General features: G+C 37.0%; 1 protein-coding gene across 2 annotated transcripts in view; it reads right to left on the reverse strand.

Annotated features, from left to right (window-relative positions):
• The window catches only part of LOC306852401 (dedicator of cytokinesis protein 1-like), a 231,446-nt gene that overhangs the window by 11,361 nt on the left and 203,113 nt on the right, over positions 1–16,972 (reverse strand). For both annotated transcript variants that reach the window (XM_079389174.1, XM_079389173.1), the window contains exons 41-47: positions 15,677–15,818; positions 15,501–15,582; positions 11,182–11,266; positions 10,675–10,761; positions 8,296–8,472; positions 7,675–7,758; positions 1,902–2,039 (exon numbers count right to left, since the gene is read on the reverse strand). In XM_079389174.1, the coding sequence (XP_079245300.1) occupies positions 1,902–2,039; positions 7,675–7,758; positions 8,296–8,472; positions 10,675–10,761; positions 11,182–11,266; positions 15,501–15,582; positions 15,677–15,818 (795 nt within the window). The remainder of the gene's footprint in view (positions 1–1,901; positions 2,040–7,674; positions 7,759–8,295; positions 8,473–10,674; positions 10,762–11,181; positions 11,267–15,500; positions 15,583–15,676; positions 15,819–16,972) is intronic.

The following is a 16,972-nucleotide window of genomic DNA, read 5'->3' on the forward strand; positions in this document are numbered from 1 at the left end:
CCAAATACAGTTGTGGAAACTTTCGCTCTACTTTTCTTCACTGAAGACAATGTAATGCCAGACCGCATTCATACAAGTTAAGGTTTCCACACCAAATGCAGTGAAAAAAATGAAATAAAAATAAGTGAAAAAGTCTGTGTGTATGTATGTATAATATATATATATGTATAATATATATATATATATATATATATATACACATACATACATACACACACACACACACACACACACACACACACACACACACACACACACACACACACACACACACACAGTATATATAACATGAAATGCCCTAAAAAAATATGCATTTTTTATGTCTAGTATATCAAACCTGATTTCCAAAAAGCAAAATCCATAATCATTAAAAGAACTAATTTAATAAATCAATTATCATTCAACAGTAGCATTAATACAATTACAAATCTTATTTATTTCTGCTACACACATGATTTTCTATACCAGCAGGATGTCAATATGGATAATTTTTTGTAAAAGGAAGAAGGTAAGATGTTTTAAACTGTACATGGGTCATTATACAATAGCAAAAGCATTTTAATCATTTAAAAGGTGTTAAAAAATTTGACTCAATCAATCATATATAGAAACTATGTTGTATTAAGTAACTTTCATACAAGGTCATACTAAATAATAATAATAGGGTGTTTTATGGATCTTTTGTCAGTGGGGTTCGACCTAATTAAAAGGTAATGAGTCTCAATAACAGCACTGATGAACTACATGATTAAGTTGGTGGCAGGTGTTACAAAAAATCACCAGGCTTATACGGAAGACAATTTTGATGATAAACCTATCATAATCTGATCAACAACATAATAGCACTGATTAAAAAAGAATACTAATTAAAATATATAAATATATAAAATGTGTGTGCAAAAAGACATTTTCTTCGCAAAATAACCATCTGAAAGATTCCTGCCCGTTTCCACCACAGAATAATAATAATAAATAAAAAAAAGGTAATTGTGACTTTCTAGCAATATGGACTTCAACAAAGTCTGAAGTGTTCGATTTTTTTTTCTCACAATTCTGAATTTATAAAAATCGCAATTCAGACTTTTTTTCAGGCTGTCTCGCATTCTTCTTGTTTTGTTTCTGCCACAAAAAAAAGGTAATTGAGACTTTGTTTTGCAATTCTGATTTTTTTCCCTCACATTTCTGAGTTTCTTTCACACAATTTGGACTTTCTCATTGAGAAATTGCAATTCTGAAAAAAAAAAAAAAGTCTGAAGAATTGCGTCATATGAACTCAGAATTGCAATAATGCAATAAAAAAAAATGTAAAAAAGATGTTTATTCCACGGTGGAAACCATAGATTTCCTACAGTATGCATTTTTCAAAATGGTAACATTTTTTCATGCATATTTTAATGTTGTACAGGAAAACAAAAAAGTATTCAGTCTGATAATACTAGTTACTGTTAGGACTTTGATAGCGGTCTTACAGCTCTATTAAAGCAGTAACAGCATTTAAAACTGCAATTGAACAATGCCTCAATCATCTAACAGCTGGCACGACTTCATTCACTACAACATTTCTATAGTGCTTTTCACAATACATATTTCCAAGCAGCTTATCTTTATAAAGCAGCATATTTAAATAATAATGCCCAGCGAGCAAATCCAAATAGCATCCCAAGAAGAAACCAAGACCCAACACAGACAAATGCAGACAAACATGCAAACATGCAACACACAATCAGACACAGAATGCGTGTAATAGTTCATAGTGATGGGATTGTATTGTGAGCTAAGAGTCCATCCTGAGGTCAATGTGATGCATGCAAGCGAGCTGTGATGAAGAACATCCATGAGTGCGTGAAGGCTGAGTGAATGATGTAGCATGATTTGGAATGTGACTGTCTGGTGCGACTCACTAGTGATCTGACGCCGTACTGCTTCTCCACCTTCTCTTTCAGCTGTCTGAAACACGCCTCCAAACGCTCGTGAAACGGACGAAGAGCATCCGTCACCTTCTTGCCATGGATACGAACTCCTTCAGACAGGTTCGGAATCTGAATGAGACGCACACACAAACAAAAGCAAAGCAATTAAACCACAATCTTACATAAAACTTAAGCATTCACACTGAATTTTTTTCCCTCTCTGTTTTGACAAATACACAATTTTTGACAATGGTTACAAAGCAGTATACAAAAGCACATTTTTATAGTCTATTGTGTCTTTATTCACTATGAATGCATACATTTGTTTATTCAGTAAAATAAAATATAAATAAATATAAAAAGATTAAAATTCATATAAATAAAAATGGAAAAATTACATGCAAAATGACATCATAAAGAACAACTGTATATTAATGAATTACATTACCATGAAATCAAATCAGTAAGCATTCACCGCAAATGTCAACCTCACTAATCAACTCGATTTGTGCTGTCTGCCCCACGCTGTCTTCCTGCGGTCGGAGTGAGACGTAACCTGCAGCTCTTCTGGACTGATTTACTCAAGCCTATCGGTTGCCTGTGAATCACCTCGGCCTGAAATATCACTCTGAGGTTCAATTTTCTGTCTTCTAAATAAAACCTCTGTCCTGACAGACACATAAAACAGGCAAACAGCCACTACAGCACCGGCGCTGGCTACAGTGAATGACGGATCATATTACACAGGATTTAAAACAAACCTTTGTGCACAAGCATTCATCGCACAAAGCACTGCGTTCTCTCTCTCTCTTAAAATCTTCCAGCTTGATCTTTTTGAATGTGAAAGGAACCAGTTTTAATGAAACATTTGCAATTTGTAGATGACAACTAATTAAAAGCATCAAAATGTGTTGGCATCTCTCTCAAGATGAGACAACCATGAATCTCCACACATTCCTGACACACGGGAAGCTACAGATCATGTTTATCCAGCAAACACCCACACATCAGCAGATGTGTTGAATCTTCTGCAGAGAGTTTGACAGGTTTGTTTGTTCATCCCTTGTACAAACTACAGAGTTTCATCAATACCTCACATCTGTTCTGCTCACAGAAAAGCTCATCAGCAGCCGTCTTTCTTTTCATCTGCCTGAAAACACATTGACACACCATTCTCTCTCTGTCCTTACATTTCTGTCCACGTCCCTGAAGAGAACGAGTCCTTCAATAACCATTACGCAACAGAAGCGTTTATGTGCTGAGAGTAACTATATAGGACGTGCGGCCGGATCAGACAAACAGGCTGAACGCTCGGACAGCTGGTCAGACTGATGACTATTCATCACACACGCGACAGAGAACAAGTCAAAGTCAAACAGGAGACGCATAAAACTGCTCTCTAGTGAAATCTGTTCCAACACGTTTCAACCAATGCATTTCCATGACTGCCTTATATGATTACTGGAAAAGTTCATAGCCATTACAGATTTTCCAGCCCTGTGGAACAAAAGCGAAAGGCCAAAACATTGCAATTAATGTGATAAAATATAAAAAGAGTTGAAAATTTTTTAACAGGTCATTTTGACCTGGAGAATTTTTCTTTTCTTTTCTGAAAATACTAGTTTGTGTGTGTGTGTGTGTATGTGTGTGTGTGTGTGTGTGTGTGCGTGTGTGTATGTGTGTGTGTGTGTGTGTGTGTGTGTGTGTGTGTGTGTGTGTGTGCGTGTGTGTGTATGTGTGTGTGTGCGCGCACATTAGACTAAATCTTACTGACTTTGCTCACACAGGATATAACAACGTAAAAAATAATTTATAATTTGGACAATTTGTGTTTTTTAGGATTTCTTTCCTATTTTGTTAGGGGTCGTTATGTGCATCTAAAATGCGAGATGCAGTGCTCAGGAATGCTTTTTTTATAAGCGCAGTGTTGAACGCGAGGGCCTCGAGACGGGTCTTTGAAAATAACAATGCCTCCTTCACCATGTTGTCATCAAATAAAACAACTGCCATGCCACCTTGCTACTGTAAATAAAAGCTTGCAACGCTTGCTCCACCATCGAGGTCCTCTGGTCCACAGTTTTGTAACTGACAATGACGAGCGCCGTGTATTAGAGCCCTGCATTTCGGCCGACTTTTTTACGCCTCTAGGGCCGGGCTTCGGGCCAATTTCCACGTCATAGTTCAGAGGCGGGCCGGGCATCGGGCCTGTTTTGGGTTTCTCCTTATTTTATATTGTAGACGTCTATTGATTAGTGATGAAAAAAATAGCCGCGCTGGTGGAAACAACACAAGACCGTGCCGTGACTGAGAGCAGCTCGATGGTGTTTAGTGTCCCGCAGCAGCAGCAGGTGACTTCAGCGCAGCGGAATAGTTCTGCGTTCAAATGCACGCCATAGGCTAAAGCTTGCTGCAAAACCCCAGCAAACATAACCATGAATGTGTCTGCAGGAAATAGTAAGGAGATATTTGAATTATTTACTAATAAACTAATGTGTTCTGAGTCCGTGTCGCAAGGATGAAGTTGCTGATCCTGACTCGCCGTCTCCTCATTAGATACGCCTTTAGAGAGAAATGCATCTTTATTGATTATGATTAAGATTATAATAAAATAGTTTTTCTTTTTGATTTTCTTTTTCGTTAAGTAATAATTTAAAGCTTTCTAGAGATATATTTATCATGTCTGTGAGGCATGTATTCGCTCAGCTTCGGTTAATTTTTGTGAAGCGCTCCTGTTCAAGACGGCAGAAAGTGCATCATGTTTGTTTTCTTTGTTTTATAAAAGAACTACATTTTGTTGGTATTGCGATTGCGCACAAATACAAGTAGACCCTTTACAGGTCCGAATGATGTATTACTCTTACCTTTATCAAAAAAATAAATGACGGCGTAGGCTATTTTAATTTGTTTCCACTGAAAAAAATCCAAAGCAGGTGCCTCCATGTCCTGCAGAGCGCGCTTTAGCTTGCACTCTCCGCACAAACTGACATATAGGCTACACACATTATTATTATAGCGCAGGTTTAACGTTTAAACATTGTTATATACTTGAACTGTTTTAGTATAGCTATAGATTTTATTTTAGGCAAGTCGTGATGATATGAGAAGGCTAAATTGATCAAACATAGGCTATGATCAGCTCATGCAGCTGACCGCTTGGTCGTTACTTTAAAAAACAAAAACTTATAGGCTATTTAACGAACAAAAATTAACTTAATAAAAAACCAAAACGAAATATAATCATTTTGCCATTACACACTAAACTGAACTATTTTAATAGCCGAAACAGTAGTATAAACTCTTTTAGGAGAAGGGGGAAAAAAAGACGGGCTCGGGTCGGTAATTCTGATAAGCTGTCGGACGTGGGCCGGGCTAGGGCCTGAGCATCTCGGGCCAGGGCCGGGCTAGGGCCTAAATTTGAGGCCCGTGCAGGGCTCTACCATATAAGTTCAAATTCTTTTAACTTGACACAGCATATTCACTTTCACTTCTAGTGTTCGGGTCAAAAATGACCCGTCTACAAAAACATTGCTTATAAATCTCTCATTATGTTATATTTAAAAATACTGTATTCGATCTTTTTATCAACTTGATTTCTTTCAGTTGGCACAGGTTTTATATTTCTTTTTGAAAATAGCTGATTGTTGGCTTCATTGATGAGTTTTGGTAATAATTGCCAAAATTACCCACAAATAATGCTTTTTTTCACTCAAAAACTCAGATCTACACTCTTAAAAATAAAGGTGCTTCATGATGCCATAGAAGAACTTTGTCTAAATGGTTCCATAAAGAACCTTTAACATCTGAAAAACCTTTCTACTTCACAAAAGTTTCTTTGTGGTGAGGTTCTTCAAATTGTAAAAAGATAAAGAGATGGTTCTTGAACCTTTGACTGAATGATTCTTTGTGGAACCAAAAATGGTTCTATGGCATCGTTGTGAAGAACCTATTAAAGCACCTTTATTTTTAAAGGGGTCATATGATGAGATTAAGTTTTCCTTTCTCTTTGGAGTGTTACAAGCTGTTTGTGCAGAGATAAGATCCCTGAAGTTGCAACGACTAAAGCCTCAAAACCAAAGAGATTTTCTTTATAAAAGTTAAGACTCAACCAAGCCCTCCTAAAACGCCTCGTTTAAACACGCCCCCAGATGTCTACATCATGGTGTGGGAAGATTTGCAAAACGCCGCCCAAATGTATACTCAATGAAAGAATGCGGAACTATTATTCTCGCTGTAGTACTGTTGCTGCTGCCGGCGCCATGTGGTGGAGACGCTGTGCTTCCTTGTGAAAGCGAAACTACTTTGTTTGGGATTACAAAAGAGGACACAACTAGAAATCAGTGGTTAAGTTGTATTTACAACACTGTTTGAGAACAGTTCAACCCAAATATTAGAGTGTGTGCAGCGCATTTTAGGGAGGACAATTTCCTGAACCTAGGAGAGTAGCCTACTGTCCTGTGCACAAAGGCTGTTTCTAGAAAGTGGAGCAATTCCAACTTTACAAGGACAGCCTGGGGCTTCTGACTCACAGCCTGTAAATACATTTTCTTATTTAAAGAATCTGCCACTGACTATGCAAACGCGAGTTTTGAGCAGTGTAGAGTAGCGCTTGTAGTTTGTTGTTTCTCCGATCACAAATGCAGACATGGTAATGTTTACGCGGCGCGATGCAACGCGACACGTCAAAAGACAGTATAAGTCACTATAATCAGTAATTATGTCCCCACTGGATGCAACAAATGCCTTGCTTATAATCGTTTTTATTGTTTTTCGTCTCTTCGCGGCATCACAACATGGTAAGGGGCGTAACATTTCTGTCTCATGCTTGAGGTATTCGGCCAATCACAACGCACTGGATTTGGTGATAATACAGTATAATGAGAGATTTAAAAGCAGCTTTTTTAAAAGGTGGTCATTTTTGTCCTGGAATGCCTAATTAAAGGATTTTCAGCACAGCACAAGTGTTAATTCTCTAAAAAAACAAACAAACAAAAAAATATCAAAAAGAGCCGTCAGCGAGCGACGTGTTATTGTGCTGTACGACACATAGCAGATGTTGTTTTGGGAGAGATAAAAACTTATTTGTCATTGGCGTAGGATACATTTCTCACTAAAGAGCTATAAATTAAACTTAATCAGCGTTAAGATCATCTTTAGCAGATCTCTATCTCACACATACACAATCTCACAGGCGAGACAGCAGGAGGATTTGATGTGTTGCTCTGCCCTATAACCATCATCAGTGTTTTGACAGAGTATAGAGTAATAAAAGCCTTTAGATTTGATGATAAAGTCAGTTTGCAGCACCAAACACGTGCTGCTTCAATCAACATGTGGATCTACATCAGTGAATCCCCGGGAGACCTTCCTTTAAATAAAACCTCACGCTGGATATTTATACTGCGTGACAGATGCTTTAAGATCTTCCGAAGAACTGTGATCTCACATCGTGCACGCTGCTTATGAAAACTTTTTGAATCAATTCTTTGAGAAAGGACAGCTTGAATCGATTTGCAAAAGTGCATTATATTTTCCAAAGATAACAACATATTGCTGTATAACTTTCAATTAAATAAGCTATTAAAAGACTCAAACTCAATGCTGTAATATTTATGTGATGAAGAAGCTGTTGGAAAACTTAATCGTCAAGTAAAAATGCATTAAAAATATTGCTTCATTTTATATAGCAAAATCATGGTAAATACCTCATGGACATTCAAATATCGCCCAGTACTGCTGTTAAGACATGCTCTGATTATAACATTACCTGCCAGGCAATCAGATCCTTTAGTTTTTCAATCTTCTCCTGGTCATTTGGATGTTCCTGGATGTATTTCTCAGTAAAAAACGCCTATGATGACAAAACAACAACTGTAAGTTACAAACACCTACAATCCTCTAAATATATCCTATCACTCAAAAGTCTGGGGTCTGTAAGATTTAAAAAAATATATTTAATTTAGCAAGGATGCATGAAATTGATCAAAAGTGTCAGTAAAGAAATTTATAATGTTAAAAAGGATTTCTATTTTGTTCTGTGTTGTTCTTTTGAACTTTCTGGTTAAATGATGTTGAGGTCTTCATCGATTATGATGGACGAACAGTATTTCAAAGAATCCTGAAAGAAATATTTCCACCAAAATATGAAGTAGCACGACTATTTCCAACACATTGATAATAATAATAAATGGTTTTAAGCAGCAAATCAGCATATTAGAACGATTTCTGAAGGATCATGTGACACTGAATACGAAAATGCAGCCTTGATGAGATGACTCATGATTTAAAATGGTTAAAATAGTTTATGCAATGAACTTCTGTTGGTTCAGTGTGTTTAATCTTTGTGCCGCGAAACAATTTAGCAATAATTGCCAGAATAATCTCATACCTTCTCATAATTAGCAAAGCCGCCCATGACAGCTGGGTCCACGATGCCGTTGAGGAGCATAGAGAGGGGGTTGATGGGAAGGCTGGAGTCGTTTAAGTGGCGCTGGACCATGTTGCTGATTTTCTCATTGGTCAGTTGCATTGTCTCCATAGCGTTTTCCAGCGGACTGATTTCCTCCTGCAGAAAGAAGCAAAAACATATTTATATACCAAAAGATAATTTATGAATAAAATAAACAAGGAGGAAATATTTGTAAGGCAAAATGGCAAAGGATGACTCTTACTTTAACCAGCTGTCTAACACGCTACAGTTACGCAACAAGCAAAGTTGCAATCCAACAAACAAACTCCTCTAATGAGCAGCGAAAACACAAGAGCAGGTTTTCAAGTCAAATTATGTGTCATATTTAACTCCGAACCGTTTACTGATGGACTAATGAATGAGTTAACATATTCTCTCCGAATATCTGGCTCCCGTAATGCATCTGTGACAGGATCTGAAATCAATGTGAGAAACACACGCTCTGAAGCATCTATCTCGGGAAACTCGTGCCAGGGAGGCTAATGAGAATGAAAGCACATGTGAAGCGTCAGAGAAAACAATCGCGGCGAGACGGTGAGAAGGAGAGCTAAAAAGAGACGGTGCAAATTAGAACGGATAAACACCAGGGCATGCAGTCTGGGTATCACACGATGCTAGAGCCGCTGCACAGTCAAATATGCATGCCAGCACACGTAACCACGATTCCCTCAGCGCAGGACGGATTCAGGACAACATGATCATAATAGCACGATGGAAAGAGAGAGTTAGACAGGCCAGGTCTGCTATACTGGAGTGTGTAGTGAGAGCGAGACAGGTCTGTTTTCGTTTGGGGGTTTAAAAGATACTTAATATTCAGTAATATTATTGATTTGACTGCACTGCCACTATCGGATGAGAACAAAACTTGAACTAATCGCATTTGTCTTCTGTAGAGCTGCCTTATAGCTGAACTGAACTCTTAGGGTCACATGCATCCTTCTTTTTTCTGTCTGGGACCTCTAAACTGCCTACAATCAGAGTTGTTTTCAGACTTGCTGAAAGTAATGACTCGAAAGTAGTCTTCCTGACTGCTATTATTTTCTAACCTAAGAATAAAGAGTATTTTGTATTCCAAAAATATTTCTTAAGAATTTTTCTTGTTTTTTAAGACAAAAATTTGAATTCCTGAATATCGTCTTAAGTGATAACCTCCAACTTGCCTTAAAGGTAAATGTTTGATGGATGTATTGCTTTGTTTTAAGTATTAAAATATACAACTACATATGACTAGGGATGCACACAAACACCACTGGTGCATGTAAACAATGATCGGCCATGATTACGTTTAGCTGAATCAGAAATTCAGTAAGAACTTTACATTTTTTTATTGTATAATTGTGCATTTCATGAGCGCGCCGTTGTAAGCTGTGTTCACTCTAGAGGGAGCGCAAACAAGACAGCATGCAAATCAACTGCAACAGATCACTCTATCTAGAGACGAGCTCTTTAAAAATATCTGTATAAAGTACAAAATGCATTAAAAATGCAACTTTGAGAGCTGAACTCCTGTAGCGTCGACAATAGCGCACACTTAATATTCATGCAATCCAAAATAAAAGGCTTTTGAAGTATTTTTCATTGAACTGATCAGCAAGTCTTACCAAGAACCGCAATACAATCAGACAACACCAAAGCTTGTCATTTTCTTTATAAGAAAAAAGCAATGTGTTCTTAAGAAAATATTTGAGAACCTTTGAAGAATTTCACTTAAGAACTTTCTTGTGAGCTTCTTAAAACTTCTTTCTTAAGAAAAATTTAGTGAATATGCTGAGAATTAAATATGGCGTTGTAGTTGTATTGTTATCGTTATGCACTGCCATATCATTTTCACAATAAACAATAGTATACAATCTAATAAAAACAAACATTTGATCAAATTTAACTTGGATGAAAAAGACAAGCTTTTTGTACAAACAATTCTGTATTTAAAATCTACAATTTTTTGGGGTCCATCTTACAAATTTGTCTTTAAAAGTTTGTCCTGATAAAAATGGTTGTCTCACATCAAAAATTGGGCAGACCAAGAACAAATATACTTTTATTAGACAAGTTGGTGCAACAATGCTGAGATTTTGGACCTTCACCCTTCGATAAATGCCCACGGGTCATTTGAATATGGTGAGAATAAGACAGGTTAAATATACATATATTGCAGATGAGGTGGAGACAGGTCAAATCAACTGTATCCGAGTTCATTCCAGGTGAAGTGAGACAGGTGAAGGCTGCTCATTTTCTTTCAAACCATCAAGAATCTGTGATATAATGAACCACTGCGGATGTTAAAGCTGTCGTACTCACCGCCGAGGCAGACACGACTTCAAACCAGCGCAGGATGCCGGGAAGCTTATAGGCTGTTACGTAAGTCATCCTTTCAATCCACATGTTCTTTTGGAAGAATGGGGAAAAATTGAGCAAAATATTAAGTGAACAGTTAGCAGAATGAAAGCTTTTAGAAAAGGGCTGCATTTCAGGTAAAGAGAGGCCGCAATTTATTCCTGCGACATGCATTTTTCTTCAATTTAAGCCTCCATTTACTGGATTTTAATGGATGTTTACCAATAGCAGATGTAAGTGGAGGTGGGACAGACTTTATATTTTAGTATAATGGTGCCGTGTTCTCAGGTTTGACATCTCGCTGTAATAACTCAGCGTTAAGCCATCTTAAAAGGTTTTTAGACAAACGGCCATAAGAAAAACATTTCTGAGTTCTTCTAAATGAGGAACTGCAGAGCACTTTACACATGTGCTGAGTGAAATAACAAAAGGAGAAATGCTTTAGTCATTGAAAAGCAAAAGGAAACTCACAGAGAACTCATTGTCCGGATCTTTCTCCCCTTTCCGGACTGGTCGTGAATACTGGAATTTCTGGACTTCATTCACGGTGTAAAAGCTGAAAAATAAAATGTGAACGATTCATTCTCCGAGCACTTTGTGGTTTTGAGAGGGTTGATTTGGGTCAAGAGGCAGGAGATACATACGCTTGCTTATAAAAGCAGCCTGGATGAAAAATACTGAACCACAGCGGAAAAGAAACAACAATCGAACATCAAGAACGTCCTTGGAAAAGAGGAAATGTAAACATTGGACAAGTGCTTCTGAATTAATCTTTCCGATTCCCGGACTACTCGCTCCACTTTCATCATGGATATAGGCCATTCTGCCATACCGGACAAAATAATAACATGAAATCAATAAGGAGATGCTGATCACGAAAACTAATAGCAGAGTTAGGTAAGAATCTTGTATTGCAGTTTTCTTGATTGTTAACATAATATAGCCTAACTGATTTTAGTTGGCCCATTTTTTGGCCCTGATTTTAGCTGAACCATTAATTCAGTTCTCAAAACAAAGACACATTTCTCAAAAAGTTTAACAATGAGTAAGTTAAACATTAGGTAGCAAATCTGATGACACCAATCAGAATCTGCATCCTAACAACGGAGAGAGGAGAGAGTTGAAGGAATAATATAACCTACATGGGGTTTATACTTACACATTCAGTATAATTACAGTACAGTACCAGTACATTAGATGATGGAAATATCACTATTCTATAGGCTATGTACAGTAAACTAGCACATGTTGTACACCTTCAAACATGTGACTGTCAAATTTTATTTGTAACCATTTTTATGTGTACTGCATGTTTGCAGAACTGAGAAATGACTGCCTGGAGATATAGCTAGTCTTGTGTCAGGAGACCAGGAAACTGCTATAGTACTCTATACTGTAATGAAGTCTGACCAAATGTGCATTGGATGCTGAATTGACCATTTTATTTATTTACTGTACTGTATTGTGGTGCATACCAAGTTCATATACAATACAAAAATTCATTGCTGTAATTTAATTTATGTTGTATACTGTAATAGACATTGAGCTGCAAAAAATATTCCTGAGTTTTTTGTTAAGTGTTATTGATCTCATGAGTGTTCACTGGGCAGGAAAGTCATCTGTGTATTTGAATTGTGTGTAAGCTTTTAAGAATGTAATAACTAGATTGAAAAGTTTGAGAGACAAATTTATGCTGGCTTGTCTTTAAGAAACATTAATAGTTTGGTCAGTTAGATGTTCTAGTTATTTGCTAAAGTGTTGCTAGTTTGGTTGCTAGGCTCTTGCTATGCAGTTGCTGGGGTGTTGCTAGACTATTGATAGTGTGTTCTGGGTGATACAGACATTCCCACCTTTGGTAATAACAGAAAATCAAACACTGTTTTCAAAACTGATCCAGTTTCAATGCTTTGATATTATTGCATTTCTTTCTAAAATTAGGAAATTCAAAAGTGCTACTCTTAAACTTGCACTAAAACATGATTTATAGCATCTAAGTAGCCTATGTAATATGACTAGAACTGCATGTCTTTAATGATACAAGCTTAGAAACATTTATAACCTGTTGAAGTTTTTTATATTGACTTGGTCAATCCATATATGATGGATATTGAAAAGTTATTTGTTTTTCATTTTAAACAGCATAGATGATTACTTAATGGTAAGGCAATATGTGTGAACAACTGTGCATGTCAGACAATAAATCCACAAAAACTATGGATGGGGGCTTGCTTTGGTGTTTCCACCCCTCATAGACCCTCCCCTGTGTAAGTCTATTCATTGTAAAGAGTCTAACAGCTTTACAGATTTTCTGCATTTAAAAACTGTAGCCCAACTACACCGCTTTATAGTGCTGCCTTGAAAGAGCATATCATTCATTGGACAAACTTACTGAACAAATACGCCAGTCACTGAATGAGAGTCTGAACGAGATGCTGAGTTGTGAGTAACCTGTTGGAAATGCAGTGCTTTTGTGGACATTGAACAAAACGGATTAGCAATTTTCCCAGCAGTGCAAGTGAAACCTCATAATTAATTTATTTTGGCCAATTGCTGATGTCTAAAAAGAAGAAGCTCAGCATTTGACAAACTGAAGGAAAATAGCTATGCTTTGTTGCCATTTCTGGAGAAAACGCTTAAATGCTTTTGAGTCTGAGTAGATCTGCAGACATTTGAAATATAATAAAAGATAACGACACTAATTTCAGTGGTGCTTCTGCTGAGAAAATGATTCAATGGAGCAGCTTACACATTCTTTCAGATTTCTGAAAGCACAACTGCATAACAATACTTAAACTCATGCGCTGTTCAATGTGGATTTTAAAGAGATAGTTGACTCAAGAATGAAAATTCAAGCATTTATTCACTCTCATCTCGTTCTTTCTTCTGTGGAACAAAAAATTTGATATTTTAGGTGTTTTCAGCCATACAATGGGAGCCAAAACTGGTTGTTTACCAACTTTCGTAATATCTTCGGTGTTCCACAGATGTATGTTTTTGGGTGAGCTATCCCTTTAACAGCGCTTCTGGAATTCATGTCATGCATTTTAGATAAACCCACCCTTATATGTGACCCTGGACCGCAAAACCAGTCATAACGATAATTTCTTTTTAAATTGAGATTTATACATCATCTCAGAGCTGAATAAATAAGCTTTCCATTGACGTATGTTTGTTAGGATAGAACAATATTTGGCTGAGATACAACTATTTGAAAATATGGAATCTAAAGGTGCAAAAAAATCTAAATATTGACAAAATCGTTTTTTTAAAGATTTTTTTAAAAATTAAAGTTTTTAGCAATACATATTATAAATCAAAAATTATATTTTGATATATTTACGGTAGGAAATATACAAAGTATCTTCATGGAACATGATCTTTACCTGATCTTTACCCTGATGATTTTTGGCATTAAAATTTCTTTTTTTTTTGTTTGTTTTTTTGTTTTTTTTCACAATTTTGACCCATACAATGTATTGTTGGCTATTGTTACAAATATACCCGTGCTTTTGTGGTCGAGGGTCACATAAGGAACATAAAATCTACTTGGTTGGATTACATATCAGTCAGTTGGTCTCTTTCTCCTTGGTTCTCGGTCAAAACAAGCTGCAAAACCCATTCAGACTAGAGCGAAGATGAGTGCAGGCGTCATATTTATGCCATTACGCCTGAATGAGAAAATAACTCACTCAGAAAGAGAGGGAATAAGGTGAGCATTTACACCATTTGATCTTCCCAGTTCACAAATCTACTGAAATCCAATTCTGAATATTCCAGTTGCTGTCAGGTTTGTGCAACTCACCTAAATTAGCATGAAGGCGCTAACATGCCTAGAGTTGTGCCTCTGGACTGGGCTCTGAACAGATCCGAATCGGATTGAAAAAGACACAGATAACCAATTACAATATTTACAAATGTATTAGCTGCAGGGGAGAGAGATCCAGCCCGGGGCATGAGAGGGGAGATGCAAAAATAAACCTCAGCTGTGACATGGGAGATCAGGCCAACGTTCAATCACTGAAGTTATCCTCCCCTTAAGCTCCTCTACATGTTCACGCTCCAGCAAGCTCATAGAAATCACATGCAGTCATGTGACCTTTGGCTCTGATGATTATTTACTCAGAATTGTGGGTAAATAGTGAGTTTTAATTGCTTTTCATGCTCACTGGTGGCTCTGATTGGCTGCGGTAAGCCACCTCTCACGCTTTATCAAGATCGGTGATAACGGTACTGTTTACCCCGTGGCACTGAATTTAGCCTGGAACAGAATTATGCTTTCGCTGCAGGTGTGTGTGCGTGTCATTTATTAAAGCATAGAGGAGTGTAGTAAGGTCAAACACTGTTTGCTCACTGCACATTTCCATTTTAATCAGCCGGGTGTCTCTCTCTGAAACACACAAACCCCAGAGATCTGCCCGCCGGTTTACTGACCCATCACACACGTACACACACACACACACACACACAAACACACACAGGACAGCAGACAGATGGAAAATAATGCGTGAGACAAATATTACAAATAATGTTGCAAATACACAGATTAGCTCAAAATACAGACAGACAGATTAGATAGAACAACAGAATCAACGATAGACAGACACATAGAGAGAACAACAGACAGAACGGCAGACAGACAGAAAAGATAGAGTAAAGAGTGAAACAATAGATGGATCATTAGAACATCAGATAAACCAACAGACAGGTCACCAGACAGACAAACGGATAGATGATAGAATGAGAACACGACAGACAGACAGATACTGTAGATAGATAGACGAGTCTCTCACCTGACGATCTGCTCTGATACGGGTTTGTTCTGGAACTTTGGTGGCAGTTCTAGGATGGGCTTCACTGTGAAACACTGAATGTCTGTTTGGACCAAACTAAGAAACAATAACAGTGACAATTTGGAGAATTGAAGATTGTTGTTAGAGCATGTGCTGCTAGTGACACTGGAGGATACACTGTCCAGAGGAGCTCCTGATGTCCTCGCTGGGAGGGGTCGTGGTCTTCATCTTCTCAGCGTTGGGGAACTGAGTGAGCAGTCTGGCCTCAAAGTCCTCGCGCCGCTCATACTCCTTCCCCCGATAGATGAACATCTTATTCTGAAAAACACCCGCAACAGACATTCTCATCTCCAGATCAAACTTTCCTTTTCTGGTTTGTTTTGACAACTTTTCTGCGCTCATCGTCCTAATCTATGAATAATATTTGCATGGTATGAATTTCAAAGCATCACGTTTTCTAAAAAAAGCACAATTTAATTAAAACACATCAGATTGAATAAACACACGAAAATATAACAAAAAGTAATAATCAAATACACGAAGGCCAGAGATGAGTACTAACACATCCAGATATGATTTAAAACAGCAGCATCCACATGGAAAAACAAGACAATTTTTTTTAAATAAGTTTTCTGGAGCATCTATCAGTGAAGCATGTCTACAATGGGTGGTGATGGCGCAGTGGATAAGACACATGCCTTTGGTGTGAGAGACCCGGGTTCGAATCCACTGAGAGACACCAATGTGTCCCTGAGCAAGACACTTAACCCCTAGTTGCTCCAGAGGCGTGCGACCTCTGACATATATAGCAATTGTAAGTCGCTTTGGATAAAAGCGTCAGCTAAATGAATAAATGTAAATGTAAATGTACAAGAGCTTAACAATAAACAAAATGCTTCCCATAACTTTTGTTGTCAATATCAAAGGCTGTGCATCCAATCAAACTTTTCAGTGTTTTACCTTAATATGAAAATTAAACAGATACAAATTTGTGATATTGATGAAAGCCAGTTTTTAATAAAACGCACTTGACTAATTGACTTTTTTTTTTCTTGCAATTCTGAGAAAAAAAAAATTAAGATTGCAATATATAAATCTCATAATTCTGGGTTTATAGCTTGCAATTCAAACTTTTTTAATTTGCAAGATATAAATGCAAAACTGCAATTCTGAGAATAAAAGTCCAAATTGTGAGATATATTAACTCGTAATTGCAAAGAAAAAGTAAGAATTGAGAGATTAAAAATATTTTTTTTTTATACTGTGGTGGAAACAAACAAACAAAATTTAACTGCAAGATGTAAACTTAGAATTTAAAGTTGTAAGATAGTAACTTACAGTAATAAATATAAATGTTTTTTATTAAAACAGTAAAATGACACAAACTGAAATAAATAAGTAATTACAGTAATAAATACTTAATTGCAGCTAAGAACCACAAATCTAGATCATTCAGTCATCATCATCTATGA

This window comes from Barbus barbus (genome assembly GCF_936440315.1).
Source record: "Barbus barbus genome assembly, chromosome: 32".
NCBI classification, from domain to species: Eukaryota; Metazoa; Chordata; class Actinopteri; order Cypriniformes; family Cyprinidae; genus Barbus; species Barbus barbus.